Source organism: Apis laboriosa, unplaced genomic scaffold (genome assembly GCF_014066325.1).
Source record: "Apis laboriosa isolate Shangri-la unplaced genomic scaffold, ASM1406632v1 scaffold14_cov150, whole genome shotgun sequence".
Classification (NCBI taxonomy): Eukaryota; Metazoa; Arthropoda; class Insecta; order Hymenoptera; family Apidae; genus Apis; species Apis laboriosa.
In genome coordinates this window covers 1,189,718-1,206,121 of record NW_025221798.1, presented here as the reverse complement: position 1 = coordinate 1,206,121, position 16,404 = coordinate 1,189,718, and the positions used below count along the sequence as shown (strand labels likewise).

The following is a 16,404-nucleotide window of genomic DNA, read 5'->3' as shown; positions in this document are numbered from 1 at the left end:
AAAATAATTCTCGCGAATTGAATTGGCAAAAATGTTAAGGTGTACAAAAATATAATTTAATCAATTTTCTTAAACTTCAAATATCGATGAAAATTTAATTTAACCTAAATTTAATGGTAAATATATTGATTTTAATTAAAAGCAATAATTGCCTTAATATAATCGATATTTAAAGTTTTTCAATAAAAACTTAATCATATTAAACTGAATATTGATTCTATTGAAAGAAATAATTGTTTTAAATATTGGAAAAAATTAAGATGAGCAAAACGAATTGATAAATCCATTTTTAATATAAATATGAAACAAAAAGAAATTTTCTTATTTTTGATTTCCTGTTTATTTTAAGATAATTATATCTAATTCGAAATTTGGTATAGTCACTCAAAATAAATTTGAAAATTTTTCCATTAATATATACATATATCATATTCTTCAAAATCATAATTCCAATTGCAAAAATTCCAAAATTAGATGCTTGATTTTTTCCATTATTATCGTTTATTCATTTCAATTAAATTTAACTTTTTAAATCAATTTCTCGAGTTATCACGCCAATTTAATTAGAAACAAAAATCTTAAGATCTTAAATATAAAAATACACGATTCTTTTAAATATTTATTATTTTTCTCGAAGAATCACCCTTTCAATTTTGCGACACAATCGAATCGAACACTTCTTTTATATATTATATACTTATTTTGTATATTTATACAAAAAAAAAGGTCACTTTCGAAATATCACCGATGTAAATAAGGAAAGCGTGACACGAGCGAATAAATAACCAAAGGAAAACCGTAGAAAAAAAACTTGGTCGACAAGCATCGACAATGGCATGCACGAACGTTCACGTGCATGGCGGATACGTATTCGCTCATTTAAGGCGTTACATGTTGCGGTATCTACATCATGAATGGTTTTACGCAAGCTTGCATAAGAATATCATGTGGCTGAGCCCTCATATTGACGAATAATAATCTGAAACGAAATTCGTTTGCAAGAAAGGTGTATCGATGCATTAAATTTTCATTTTGCTCTTCGTGGTAACTGTATATTATTATATACTTGGAAATCGTATCGATGAATTATGGATTTTAAGAATGAGAAAACTCAAGTACAACAAGTTGATTGAAAATTAATTTATTAATTTATTAATTTAAAATGAAAAAAAAATAGAAATAGAAACATACATTTTTAACCACACCTTTTTACATATAAATGTCATATGTTAATTAACTTGTGACGAATTAAAATAAAATAAAAAATTTAAAATATGAAAATGCTCTCGATGCAAAAACATTTTATTTGATAGATATGAAGTGAAGGTAAATTCGTGGAGAAAATGAAAAAAAAAAAATATTTTTTTAAGATTGTTTGAAGTTAAAATATTTAGATGTTAATGTGTTTATTTTTGGAGATTTGACGATTCTAGAGAAAAGTTGGCATAAAAATCGATTATTTATTAAGTTGTAAATAATTTAAGTTTAGTATTAGTTTGTGTAATGTGACGCAGGTGGAGTGACACAGCTCTATATCTGTCTCACTTCATCTAATGCAAAATTATATTACTCGAAAATTTATAAATAAGTTTCAATATTATATTTTTTCATATTTACAATCAATCCTTGAAACGTGTTTCAGAAATAATATTAATAATCATGTTATAATATTAAAAATTTAAAAAAAACAATTTCACAAAATAATTTTACAAAATAATCAACGTTATAATTCTGAGAGAAAAAGATGAATGACTCTGCATGATGACTTATCATTATCACTAGTTAACCTTAATTTATCGATATTTTACATACATACTTTTATCTATAAATTATTATTATAGTCAAACGTGTTCTACTAGTTCTTGTTCCTAATAAATAATTAATAAAATTTTTCTTTTAATATTGAAACATTTTAAATTGTTGATTGAAAATTACAAAATTTTAATTCATTAATAAAATTTGATCATCCAATTGAAATTTTATAAATTTTTCAGTTTCATTAATTATAATTATAATTTAAATTGGAATAAGGTGTAGTAAGGTACGAAGTGTAATATATCACATATCAAGTGTCAAATTATCCCCTTTGCTAATCGTACGTCCTGTTTCGCATTTATCGGCAAAGAAAGATAAAATAGTAACGTTGTTCCGTTTTTCCGTGGGAATTCTCGTTTATTCTAAAGAGCGTTTATTCCCATGATATTTCAGCTCGAAGAGGTTACGCAATCCCAAAATGCTTTATTCTTCGTGGCAACATTAACGACGTGAAATATTCTTGTACAATTTTTACGTTGGTATCCATGGTGATTTTCTTTACATCTAGCAAGAAATTATCAAAAATCAAGAAGAAAAGTGAGAATAGTAATATAAATTATCACTGCACAAATGTTAGGTTATGATATTGTTTTAATCCTGTTTTTAAGTATAATTATAGTAATCGATGAATTATTGTAGAATATATATTATATGTGACTTTTAATCACTTTTCTCAGTTCACTTGAATTTAATTATTCTAATTAAAGTAATTTCTTCCCTTTTTCTATATATTTTTGTATATTCTATGTATTTTTGTATATTTGTAAGATTGATAAGAAGTTCTTTTTTACATTCGTAAAGAAAATGAGAAAAGAAACAAAATAGAAAGAAAAATACAATGAATGTAAATATAAATAGTAAATAAAAATAAGATTATCGATAAATATTAATTATTAATAGCAAAAAAATTTTTAAATGAAATCAAATTTATTACTATTATTTTGAATATATAACATTGTTGCACATATATAAATATATTGCAATAATATATATATATAATGTATAATATTATATAGTGCACATATAATAAATTGAATATTTATAATTAAATCACTCTTTTTAACATTTACGTAACAATATTACGTGTTAATTTATAAATTTCTCTAATATATCTAGAATATATCTAGAATAATAATATCTAGAATATCTAATATATATAGAATCATGTTAAAATAATTTACAAACGATGAACACGCAAGAGAAAAAAGATAACGATATAACATATTAACATAAAGAAAACGTTTATATAACGAAAAAAAATATATATATATATTCGAATTGCGTGTGTACTTTACCGACAGATCTTATCCTTTGAACGAAGATTTATACTCTGACAATAAATGAACTTAAAAATGTAATACGATCTATTCCAATCAGTTTGAATTCATCGCACATGATTTGTCCTTAAAGTACACGCGAAAGTACGATTAAAGAGCAAACGAAACAATACACGTATAGATAAAAATCGAATAATACTCGGTATAAATCTCGAATATATATACAGAGTGCCGCAAAAATTATGGAACATTTATAAACTGGAGATTCTCAAGATAATTCCGAGCAACATTTTCCTTTACAAAAATTGTAATTGTTATAGTTTCGTTAACGAGTTATAAAAACACTGACCAATCATGAAACACGTCCTAATCGAATAGCATTGGCTACATACCGACCGAGCACAAACAAATCCAAACAAATCCAAACAAATCATCTCGAAGAAAGCATGTCAAATATTGTATTTATTTAGTTTTTCATCATTCGTGATATTATTCGATATAATTTTTTATAGATGAAAAAAATATTTATTATATTCGTATTATGTTATATTCACAGAAAAATATTTAGAAAATTATATTTATTTATTTATTGTATATTATTTTTTATTGATAAAAAAATATTCGTTATATTCACACTTTGAACTTGCTCGGTCGGTAGCCAACGTTACTGTTATGTGGCTCAATTAGGCTATCCGTAATTGATGTTATTTCGTACAATAATTCGCTAATATAGCTATAACGAAAGTTTTTGCAAAGAAAAATGTTTGAAATTATTTCGGGAATCTTCAATTTAATGTTCCAACATTCTTGGGACACTCTGTACATATATTTACAATCAATACGTGAAGAAAATCGCAATTGATCGAACTTAGTGGTAAATGTTAGGTGGAAGGCCTTGGTATGTAACTCGAAAGTGCCCGGAACTACACCGCGCCTATTTCTATCAATATACTATTTACAATATTTTTGGTCGATATATATAATAATTTTAATTATAAAATATCATTTTAAAAAGTGAGAATTGAATAATTATTAATATTTTTGCACAGGATTATTTAAAATGAAAATAAGATAAAATAATTAATAAATGATACTTTCAATAATAACTAAGCTTTATTTAATAATATTGCAATTTTGAAACTAAAATTTTTATTCGAAATAAGGATGTCTTCGAATAAATTCTAAAATCTAAAATCTTAGAAGACAAAAATTACTAAAATTATTATCAAATGAAATAACTGATATTAAATTATAATTAAATAATAGATATTATATTAAAATAATATTTATTTCTATACTTTATTATTCTCTAAAAAAAGTTGTTAGTTTCTTTTTCTATATTATTTGTCAAATAAAAACAATGAAGTATTTGAGATAATATTTTCCATTCCAAGTTATTAATTGATATCTTATACAATGATAATAAATCAAGTATCAACAAATGAATGGAAACAGTAACACGTAGTATAAAACTCTCCTAATTGTTGTCTCCGTTATATAGTCGCTTAACTGCATTCCAAATGGAAGTCTTACGCGACCACGGATCCTGAATGTCAAGCCTTTACGTATAGCATTGTTTATAAATCACTTTCTCCGGTACAGTGGTCGAGCACACACTTATCTAAATCTAAAATAATTCTCTGAACTCCAAATATTACCTTCGTCTACATAACGTGTAATTTACAGGATGTAATATTTTTTCAAGAAAATTTTTTAGCGAATTAAAAAAAAATTGGACAATTTCAAAAAGAATAAAAATTTTTGGAAAATTTTTGATGTATAAGAAAAATATACCTGTGTATAAAAATATGGATGGAATATTGATATGTGCAATTTTGTAATAAGTGAATTTAGAAATAGATTGAATGCATACACATTTTGTATTTGCAAATTAAAATTTATAATGATGAACAAATGAAAAATCAGAAAATTATATGAATTATATGAATATCGACAGTTATGTTGGAGAAAAGTAATCATTTTTATAATATTATAATTTGATGTCATTCGAAGACAGTTAAATTTGAAGAATTCAAAGATTAAAATAAAAATTTATCGAAGAAAATTAAAATTCCATAGATAGAATCTATTACGACAAAACTTTCGATTAATTCCAACCAATGCCACACCAATCGATGATAAATTTTTTCGCAAAAAAAAAAAAAAAAAGAAAATTTCATCGAACTTTACTCTTGAACATGACAAAGACAATATTATGCATGCTTGCACAATATGTCGATTTTCTGCCTCCTGTCTCTCGAACCGGTAGGATCCAAACCGATGCAAGGAAATTAGATCAGTCAGTGTTCAGACAGCGGAACTTGGTACACGTTCGTTTGAACGAGCAGTTAGTTGGAATTGGATCTTGCTGGATTCTCCACGAAAGAGGATTAATCCTTACCTCGAGTTCGAATTTTGGATTAAAGGTTGATTCCTTTTTTTACGTGATTTACATTTATTATTTTCGTTCTTTATTTATCTTTTAGCATCTTTTATAATTTGTTTGTGATTGACACTTTTTTGATTTTTTTTTTTTTTCTTTTGGGTGATACTCCAACATTTTTATTCCTTTCTTTTCTCTAATAATTGTTCTATTATTAAAGTGTTATGAAATATGAGTTTTTTTGCTTTTTTATTCGAGTGATTTTACATCCTCGCTCAAAAGTGTTATGTTGTATAAGGACAGTTGTGTCACCTTGAAAATTGGAAAAAATCAAGCAATCTTTGAAATAACGTTTTTATAAATTTTTTTAATTTTTTTAATCTCTATTACTATTTGCTTTTATCCTTTTAATCTTTTTAATAAATGAAATAATAAATATATATTAACTTTGTAACATAAAAAAGGGATAATGTGTTGATGTATTAATAAAAATATTATATATAATATTTAAAATTTCACACACTTACACGTCAAAATAATATTAAAATACAACATGTTCTAAGATTTTTGAACGAGATTGTAATAGTATATGTTAAACTCATATTAAGTACAGATTGTGATTATTGAATAATAATTGAATGCATGCAAAAATTTTAATAATCTAGATTTAATTAAATAAATCGTATCGGTTAATAAGTATTATATAAAAAAAGTAGTTATTAATTCTAATATAAACAATCATTATATTACATTTAATATTAATTTTAGAAGTTAAAAATGAAAATTTTACTTTTTACATAATAATGTAATAATATAATATTGTATTTAAAAAATCAAATTTTTTCATATAGTAAATATAATATGTATATATATAATTATTTTGGAATAAATGTAATAATTGTAAATAATTTATTTTGGATATTGAATATTATTATTATTATTATTACTATCAAATATTATCACATTTAACAACACTTGACAATTTTATTAAAATAATCAACAGCAATGATCATTTTGTTTTTGCTCGATTCTGGAAGAGAATTTCTCGTGAAGAAATTTCTTGCGTAAGAATAAAGATCATAAATTTGCAACTTCGCAAGGTATTCGAAATACTCGAATTACGCGATATTCGAAGATCGATCTGAGACTCATGTTTCACTCGCCAGAGATGAGGATTAAAACCGTGAATTTGTTGAAAAATAAAATAATTTAAAATTGCCGGTTCACGCTTCGTTGATTCAAAAGATTATAACTGTTTTTTATCGATTATGTCAATAATTGTATCATCATGAATTGATCACAATCACAAATGATCTGATCATCTTAAATAAATACCTAGCTTAGATAATTAATAATAATTGATAATTGGAAAACAGTTTTTCAAATTTTATTATTAAAGTTTGCAAATCTTTTTCAGATAAGACTTATTTGATATCGATAATTTTTTTCAAAGGATATAAATACGAAAGAATATTACTTGTATATGCAAATAATTATTCACATTTCGATTTTTAATTAAGTTATTCTTTTTTTCATTTTCTATGTAAAAAATTTACAAAATGATGTATAAAATTCCAGATACGTTCTGTTTCGCTAATTGAAATCGTAATTTAAAATAAATTTTATCAAAGATGTATCGTGAAAGTTTTATTTTATTTTATTTTATTTTATCGATATAATTTAATTTAAAGATCCTGTTTCATTCCATATTCGTTTTTCAACTTTTTAATATTTCTATTTCACATTCGGTTTTTATTAATAATTCGGAATAGAAGATATTCGATACGAAAAAATATTTATATCCCAAAAGCGTGGATATTCTATACAAAGTTGCAAAACTTGCTTATTATGCAAATACTTATGTATTTACATAATTATATACTATTATATTATTTGACTTCAAGTTTGATAACGCACAGATAAATTATCATGAAATTTAATAATTACAATTTAAATATAGTTTATAATAGAATTTCTTTTATTTTTTTGCAAACTTTGAATTATTTGAATTCTTAGAATTTTTTTTAAGTTTCAAACTAATAAAAGAAAATACGGTGATAACATAATTTAAAAAAACTTGTTTTCAACATAAATATAGCATATAAAGTTTTTTAATTTATCAAATTTGTTAATGATTTTTAAAATTAAAAATATTGAAACAATAAATAAGTTAATAAAAATAAAATTTTTGATTATGTGATCCGATAAATATTCGTTTCGAAAATAATTTTTCGATCTTATAATCTAACTTTAATTTTTAAAAATCAAAGTCCAACAAAATAAATTAATAATACGTGTATTAATAATTAAAAAAGAAATTTGACGAATATTCGATTTCGAAAATGATTTTTCAAGGTAAAAAAACTTGAAGCGAAACAATCGCGTGACATTCAACAGCTGATCGATCTCATGTTTCAACATTCATTGTGTCGCGTGCATTATGATCGTTGATTGTTACAAAATACGCGGAAGGTGGCGTTCGTAAGCACGCGTTTCCGGTGCGATGCAAAGCTTGATCGATCGATCAGTTCACGTAAACTTATTTAAATATTATCTCTTATTCGAGATCGAAAATTCGTTGACTCGTGACTTTCACACCGTTTCACTTGCAAATACAAAGTGATTTAATAATACAATAAAGATTATTTCATTGTCAAATTGACTGGTTAGAACATAACTAATGATTAGATGCTATATAAAAAATTGTACGTCTGACAACTTTTGAATGGGAATATAAATAGTTTTGTAATGTTAAATAATCTGTCGTAAAATGGTTAAGAGACACAAAGGTTTAAAATGTTAAAATATTTGTTGTAAAAGATAATAGAAATTATATGTTTCGTTTAAAGAGTTTAAATGGATTTTTAACTTTTTTAAATTGCAGAACATGCGAATATCATTATCTTTACCGTTTAAAATAATTACTATTTAAAAGATTATATACATAATTCATTCACAACAACTTATCTAAGGAATTTTCTAAATTATTATTATTTATAAGTATGGAAATGTATTTTAATTAGTATATTTTAATAAATAGAATTTTAAATCAAATTTAATTTTATTATTACAAATTTGAAAATTTAATCATTAGTAATATTTCTTCAATATTGATTTTTTTTCCATTATTTATATCAATAAATTATTTTCACAAAAAATCTACATATTATATAATTAAGGAAATCATCAAAATAGTTCACACTTATGAAATACTTTACATTCCAATTTCAATTAACGTGATTTCGAATCTTTATGTATATCCATTTAATATATGGATTATAATGTACATTTAACAAATTAAGTTAAATTAACAATCATAAATATGATTCCAATCATAATTTTATTATTAACAATAAACACATAAATCCATAAATATTTCTATTCTCTCATTGTCTATTTGTATTCAAATAAGAAATAAAACAGTATATAATTCCCTATGAGAAGAATATAGTAACATCACAAGTATCCCCACTTTCATTAACCAGAGACATATCACGTGACACGATGCGACGCTTGGTTTTGGCGTAGCATTAGAAGTGGGGGTAATGTAACGTCACTGTTACATTAGATCTCTTCCATACTGTTACAGAGATACGTCACGTGAAGATCACATTCCTTTGTGTCACTTTGTTTTCGCTTAATATAGCAATAGTAATGAAAACAATGCGACATATTCAATATAATATGAGAAGAATATAGTAACATCAGGTAGTTCTACTTTCATTACTAATTAACCAGAGACATATCACGTGACACGACGCGACGCTTGGTTTTGGCGTAGCATTAGAAGTGGGGATAATGTAACGTCACTGTTATCATTAGGCAGATATATTAATTTTTTATTATCTTTCCACTACAGAAGATGCTGCATCTATTTCTTCTCTCAGGATTGTTTTGCACCTTAACGGCCACAGAAATTCTAGAAACCATAGTCCAATGGCCGCTTCTGGATTTTGCTCTTCCATACGATCGAGAGTTCCTTAATCAGTATCGGCCCGAGAACGTGGTTCCAACTGGCATCGAGGTGGGCTGGGACAAGATATTCATCAGCGTTCCAAGATTACGAGTGGGCATCCCCGCGACTTTGAACTACATCTCAAGAAATCTTCCATTGGAGAGTAGCCCTCAATTAAACGCTTATCCATCATGGGACTGGCACAGCGCGGGAAAAGGCGATTTAAATTGCTCGTTGCTGATCTCCGTGTACAGAATGAAGTTGGACAGGTGTAACCGATTGTGGGTCATTGACAGTGGCGTAATGACGTCGATCGATGACTTTAGACCGGTTTGTCAACCGAAGATAATGGTGTTCGATCTAAAGACCGATCAATTAGTGCGACAGTATACTTTTCCACGCGAGGTGTGTCCTTGATCATTTTTGTGATCATTTTTGTAATAATAAGAAAATTTGGAAAAATTATTCTTGATATATTATACATAGTTTTTTTCGTTTTTATCCAAAAATTTTATAAAAGGCATCGAAAATTTTTTTGTTATTATATATTATATAAGATTATTTAAATAACTGGTTGATATTGTTCAATTGGTCAATTTTTCGAGATTTACTTAGTGTTTGGAATTTTATTCGGAGTATAGAATAATTAATTTTCTTTATATAGTCTCTAAGACCCAATACGTTGCTGACCAATCTGATTCTCGATGATACCTCAGCAACTACCTGTGACGACATGTTCCTTTATATAAGTGACACTACAGGACCCGGTAATTGAGAATTAATTATATTTTTTTTCTATTTATTATTATTATTTTTATAACATTCACTGTTACTTTTTTCTTCAAGGTATAATTGTATTCGATGGCGCAACGGATAGAAGCTGGCGAATTTTGCACGCGAGCATGTATCCTCATCCAGATTTTTCCACTTATCGAGTAAGATTCTCATCGAATTTTTCTATTCTTTCTATTATTCTATTTTTTTTTTTTATTTTGAAATATGATCGATATTAGATCTTTTAATCTATAATATTTATTTAAAAATATTATAGACAAACGATTATAGCGTGGATATTATTATGAAAATAATTAAACATATATAATTACGTTTGTTTGAATAAAAAAAATTAATATTTATCTTATTATTACTTATATTATTAATATTTAAAATAATATTATTAATTTTTTAAAAATATTTTATTTTTAATTTTTCATTTTTTATTTTATTTATAATTTTTTTAAAATATTATTAATTTTTTAAATAATTGGAAGAATAAAAAAATTCATAATCAATTTGACTTATTTTGCTAATTCTTGTTAAATAAATTAAATTTAATTTTAAAAATCGAACAGATGATGTAATAAATAATATGAAATATCAATATTTCAAGATTTTAACAGATTAAAGTTGTCTTTCTTTGAGAAATGCACAATCTCAAAAAGTTTTCTCTTTTTATAATTACTTATAAATAAAAAATATTAAAGATTAGTTACTTTCTTTAAGTGGAACGATATATATATATTTTACTTTTTGATTAAATTTTTCAAAACGAATGCAATGATATATAATTAAAGATCATTCAAGATCATTCAAGATCAACAATAATGGAAAATAAATATTCACTGCTAATAAAAATATTCACTGCTAATAAAAATATTCAAATTGATGATTTCAATATAAATTACATATTTTTCATGATAATAAAAATTTTTTTTTTTTTATTTAAAATATAAAATGCACAGGCAAATGATAATGAAAATTCAGAAATTACATGGAATCTGAACAGAGCAAATAATAATTCTTCTGCGATGTATTTTACGGTTTATTTCTTTGTGTGCAACGAATACTTACGCAGGTCAATTTTACGCTTCGATTTTGCTTTGTTTTTTTACATTGGCTGCTTTACTGTCTAGAAAATCGCGAGGAATTTCACGGTGGGATGACTGTTTCACGCGTTGTGGAGAAGCGAAAAGGAAGCGAAAAGCCAATACCAAAACCATACACGATACAAACGATACGATATTCTTGTAAAAAACCTTAAATTATTTTCAAGGACAATTTAATATCACAAATTATTTCTCGAGCTTTTTTATCATTTTATTAATTCCTCATCTAAGGAATAAGTTAAAAAATAATTTAAAATTTTTGACTCAAATTTCATCATAAAATAAAATACAAACTTTTTTCTATCTCGCTTGTAAAAAAAACTTCTCTTTTTCTCTCTTTCTTTCTCTTTCTTTTCTCTCAAACAAACGGAATCGAAAAAGAAACCGCCAACAATTCTCAGAAAACATCTACTGACGCGTTCGACTTCCTTTCTAACTGTCCCTGCGACAGTTAACTGGATATTACTTATATTTATTTCTTTCAAGAAATAACATCAACAATCAACATCTTCGGATGAACCAACAATATTAGAATTTGACGCTTTATTCAATTCCAATTAAATTAATTACTAGATTATTTTTTAAATTATATATATATATTTTTGCAGATCGGAAGCGATATGTTTGAATTGTTCGACGGTGTCATTGGCCTAGCATTCTCCGCCAAACTTGGAACATTATACTATCAACCGTTGGCCACGGATCGTTTGTTCAGCGTGCCAACTACGGCTCTTCAAGCAGGTCCACCAGCATTCGGTGAACAGCTGCCGGTAACTCTGGTTGGTAAAAAGTCGAGTCAAGGACTCGCTCTGGCCGTTGATCCTCGTGAAGACACAATTCTTTTCGCTCCGTTCACGGAAATGGCGATCGCTTCATGGCAACCACAAACGAATCAGCAAAGGTAAATATTGAAAATTATTGTAGAATTTTATTTATTAAGGTATTTATTAAGGTATGTTTTATTATTATATGTATTGTGTAAACATTGAAATATTACAAAAAATGTCGATTGTGGCTTGTTTATTAAATTATAAGCAATTTATGTTGGACAAAGTAAGACGTAATTTCTGTCTCATATTTAATGCAATGCTTATGATTGCTTGCAACTAAATAAACAAGCTATCGAGATTTTTGTGTTTGTTGTTGTTGTCTCTCAGAATCAATCCTTTAAAAATGTCTCATAAATATGTTAACATACATGAAGATAAACAGTTTATATGATGAGAAGTCTGAATGGTAGATTTCTTTAAACCATTCAATTTTTATATAAATTATTTTTCAATATTCATAATTTATAAAATATTCAGATTATGAATTAATGAAACACTCTCTATATCATAATGATAATGACTTTTATAATCAAATTGAAGTAATTAGTATCTCGATAATTTTCTTCTTATATTTTACATTTAAAATATAAACTTCCATAAATTGAATGATATATTATCAGCTTTTAATGTAAAAGATATGTTCTGTGCATATAAAAATAATGAATTAATTATTTTCTTTCGTAATCATAAAATTAATGTAAAGATGAATTGATACATTGAATCTTTTTTTAAATTTATTTTAATTTTAATTTTTTCAGAATTCTTAGATCATTTCACATATCATTTCACAATCTGAAACAAAAAAGATTTAAAATAAAATGACAAATGATAATTTGAAATTGTTTTTATTTTTCAAATAACGATAACAATTTTTTTTTTTTAGGATTCTAGCTTATACACCAGAAAAATTGCAGTTCGTCGCTGAAATTCGATGGGCAGAGCGCGATAATGGCAACATTTGGGTGATGTCCACCAAATTTCAGAAATTCTTCAAGCAAGAAGTGAATGCACGCGACATCAACATTCGAATAATGAGGCTAATATCCATGCAATCGACCCATAAAAATCCAATCCTCAATTCGTTTGCGCAATCATATTTTCCATCACAATTCTACAACAATACGATAAACGTGTTTTAAAAGCGAAAGAAACGTTTAAAATTAAATCAAAAAATACTTAAACAATTCAAAGAATGATTCTTCGATTAAAAATAAATTAAAAATCAAGAATAAAGAAATTACATTTGAAACTTTGTATCTTATTAACGATTAAAAATGCGCAATTTTTTTCATTCTTGATTTTTGTTTTATTTTAAAGTGAAGGAATTTTTAAATTTCGTACATCTATAATATAATAATAAATTTTTTTAAAATTTTGTAAAATGATAAAATTAAATTAATTCGAATAAAAAAAATTCTTACATATTTTTTTTATCAAATTATATAATTTTAAAGAAAAAAATAGATATGCTCATTATAGAATTGTAATTTTTTTAAAATATTCTCAGTAAAAGAAAATAGGAAATATGTACGACTGTTAAATAATTTTAAAATAAATGTTAATAAAAGGATAATAGAAATAAAAAGATATAGCGAATCAATAGAAATAGAAATTTGTCAAATTAAATAATAATTTTGTATAGATTTATTACTTTTATATTTCTTAAATACTATTACTTACTTATATAATCAATTTGAATTTATATTCTTGCAGATGATATTATATTTATATAAAATATTATTAAAAAAATTGCAATATTCTTAAAACTTTCATAAATTATAAATCACAAAAACTGTGAAATCAATATTCTTTAGAAATCAAAAATAGATAAATTACTTGTCAAAATCTTAAGAAAATACATAAATTTATTGTGAATTTTCTCTATATTATATAATAAATCTCTTAAGAAAAAGACAAGAAAGAAAAATTTCCTGAGAAACGGAGAATTTAGGATTGTAAAAACAATCCATGGAATTAAATAAATTATAATTATGAAATCATAGTTAATGAATAATAGGAAATTTATGCAGAAGTACTTATCTGTTAATTTATATATTACATATGTACATACAATAATCATTTTGTTCTTGCGTTTATCCATGAGCAAAACTTATAAATGATCATTTGCTTAAAAAATTCTTTTATCAAATTACTGATGCAAAATATTTGTATTCATTCATCATAATCAAGTAAATTATTGTTGGAAAATGTGTTAGTAAATGTATTGTATTATTCATATATTTTAAAGGAAAGAGAAAATTTATTGCTGGATATTATCAGTTTATTGACATTAAGAAAAATGTAATAGGATCATTATTGCGGTTAGATAAGGAATCTTAGTTGAATTCAATCTATGAATACAGACATAAAACGTAATAGATATTTACTAATTATGTGTTGAATCATTATGTTGGAATTTCAAATTAATTAAACTGAGAATGCTTGTGTAAATTTACATTTTTATATACATGTGTACAGGATGTACAGGATATTTTATATACACGTATTTTATATACGTGTACATATGAATAAGTATGAATAAAGATTTATTTAATTTTTTAAATATTTTAGATATTATATTTTGTACATTTTTTTTCAAATTTATAATTTTCTACATATATTTACAAAAATGAAATATACATTAAGATTTGTTTCTTCGTTCTTTAAATATTTATTGAATGTTTTATTTATGTTTATCTTGTATTTGCAAAATATTGTAGTTTGTAAAATTTACAAATTTACATTTTTGTAAAACAATAAAGATCTTGTTTCATTCTTCAAATAATTCTTTAAATATTTTGAATATTTTTTATTATTATCTCTACTGTGTATCTCTACTATTTTTCATTTTTCATATTATATTTGTCCTATTTTTTTACAAGTTTATTTTATTTTTCTGCATATATTTTATATACAAGAATATAATAATAATAAATATATATTGCACTCATTATATATTTTAATTATTTTTACATATTATATCTATTGTATATTATGCAAATATTAAGTTTTTTCAAATAAAATTTTAGATATTTTTGTATATAATATCTGTTCTCTACATTTTTATATTTTTTTGCAGATATCTAAAAAAATTGAATATAAATAAAGATTTATTTCATTCTCCAAACATTTTATCTTGAACACTTGACATTTTACATATTTTTACATGCTGTATTCAATTTTCTATCTATTTTTAAAATCTCTCTAATAAATATAAATATACATATAAATATACATTATATAAAGTACAACTAATAATTATAGATAATAATAGACACTAAAATAACAGATAACGAATAATTGATTGAAAAACATGATAATAAAACATGATTTAAGTTCGATTGATGAAACAATGTAGTAATCGCAATGTGAGAATTTCATTTTGAAAACCGACAATACGCAATTTCTATTTCGCGACTAATTTTTAATCTATAAATAGTAACCAATAAAAAAAATTCTAATAATCTTAATTTGAAAAATAATATATCAATTGTTTCAGATTTATCATTTTCAAATTTATAGATAACAATATTTTCTATTCGCAAAAATTAGATATTTCTAAAAATCACACAGAAGAAAAATGTTAATAAAAGTATCGATTATTTGAAAGATTAAATTAATCATATTGATATATATATAAATATGATATAAATATATATGATATATAGCTGCTACATAAAAACATTCAATTGATAAAAATATCTCAGATTTTATTTATATTTATTATCTATTATCTCTGATTTTTTCGAATAGTAAAATATATTTATTATATAAATTAATAACAAAAGTTATGAAAATATAAATTAAGAATGACTGGAAACTGGTATGGCCTTGAAATCATAAAAGAAGAAAAGAAAGTATGAACGATAATCGTAACAGTATTACAATTAAATAATAGATAGATAATAATAGAACAATAACTAATTAAGTAGAATTCCAGTCAAGATCTAATTTATTATAATTTATTTGAAATATTAAACTATTTTTATTAAAAAATATATTCGAAACTAGTATAAACTAACATAAATAATCTTTTGTTCTTTAAATAGATATTTTTTTCGAAAAGTACGGCATTAATTTATTATTACAATAATTTATTTTAATGTTAATTTAGTATAATTGATTTTAAATTTATTTTAACGAAAGAAATATACTCATCTTCATATAAGAGAATAATCAATTTTTCAATTTTTCGTAAACAACTATACATTTTCCTTGAAAAGTACGTGACACTAATTTATTACACAATATAATCTAT

General features: G+C 24.2%; 1 protein-coding gene across 2 annotated transcripts; it reads left to right on the top strand.

The window, feature by feature from the left end:
* The first annotated feature begins 5,423 nt into the window (after positions 1 to 5,423).
* On the top strand, positions 5,424 to 13,388 carry LOC122710670 (protein yellow-like). Of its 2 annotated transcripts, none has more exons than XM_043928661.1 (6): positions 5,424 to 5,518; positions 9,335 to 9,835; positions 10,095 to 10,197; positions 10,277 to 10,365; positions 11,925 to 12,217; positions 13,030 to 13,388. In XM_043928661.1, exons 2-6 carry the CDS (start codon positions 9,338 to 9,340, stop codon positions 13,283 to 13,285), a joined length of 1,239 nt encoding a protein of 412 aa, XP_043784596.1. In that variant the 5' UTR covers positions 5,424 to 5,518; positions 9,335 to 9,337; the 3' UTR covers positions 13,286 to 13,388. The 2 variants fall into 2 exon arrangements, with proteins under 2 accessions (XP_043784596.1, XP_043784595.1); XM_043928660.1 differs by lacking the exon at positions 5,424 to 5,518 and adding an exon at positions 9,048 to 9,183.
* The last annotated feature ends 3,016 nt before the right edge of the window (positions 13,389 to 16,404 follow it).

Excerpts from the sequence above, each read along its gene's own strand:
- LOC122710670 (XM_043928661.1), top strand. The coding sequence starts at position 9,338 with ATGCTGCATCTATTTCTTCTCTCAGGATTGTTTTGCACCTTAACGGCC. Across the intron at positions 10,198-10,276 it reads AAGTGACACTACAGGACCCG|GTATAATTGTATTCGATGGC; the intron begins GTAATTGAGAAT and ends TTTTTCTTCAAG. Across the intron at positions 10,366-11,924 it reads CAGATTTTTCCACTTATCGA|ATCGGAAGCGATATGTTTGA; the intron begins GTAAGATTCTCA and ends ATATTTTTGCAG.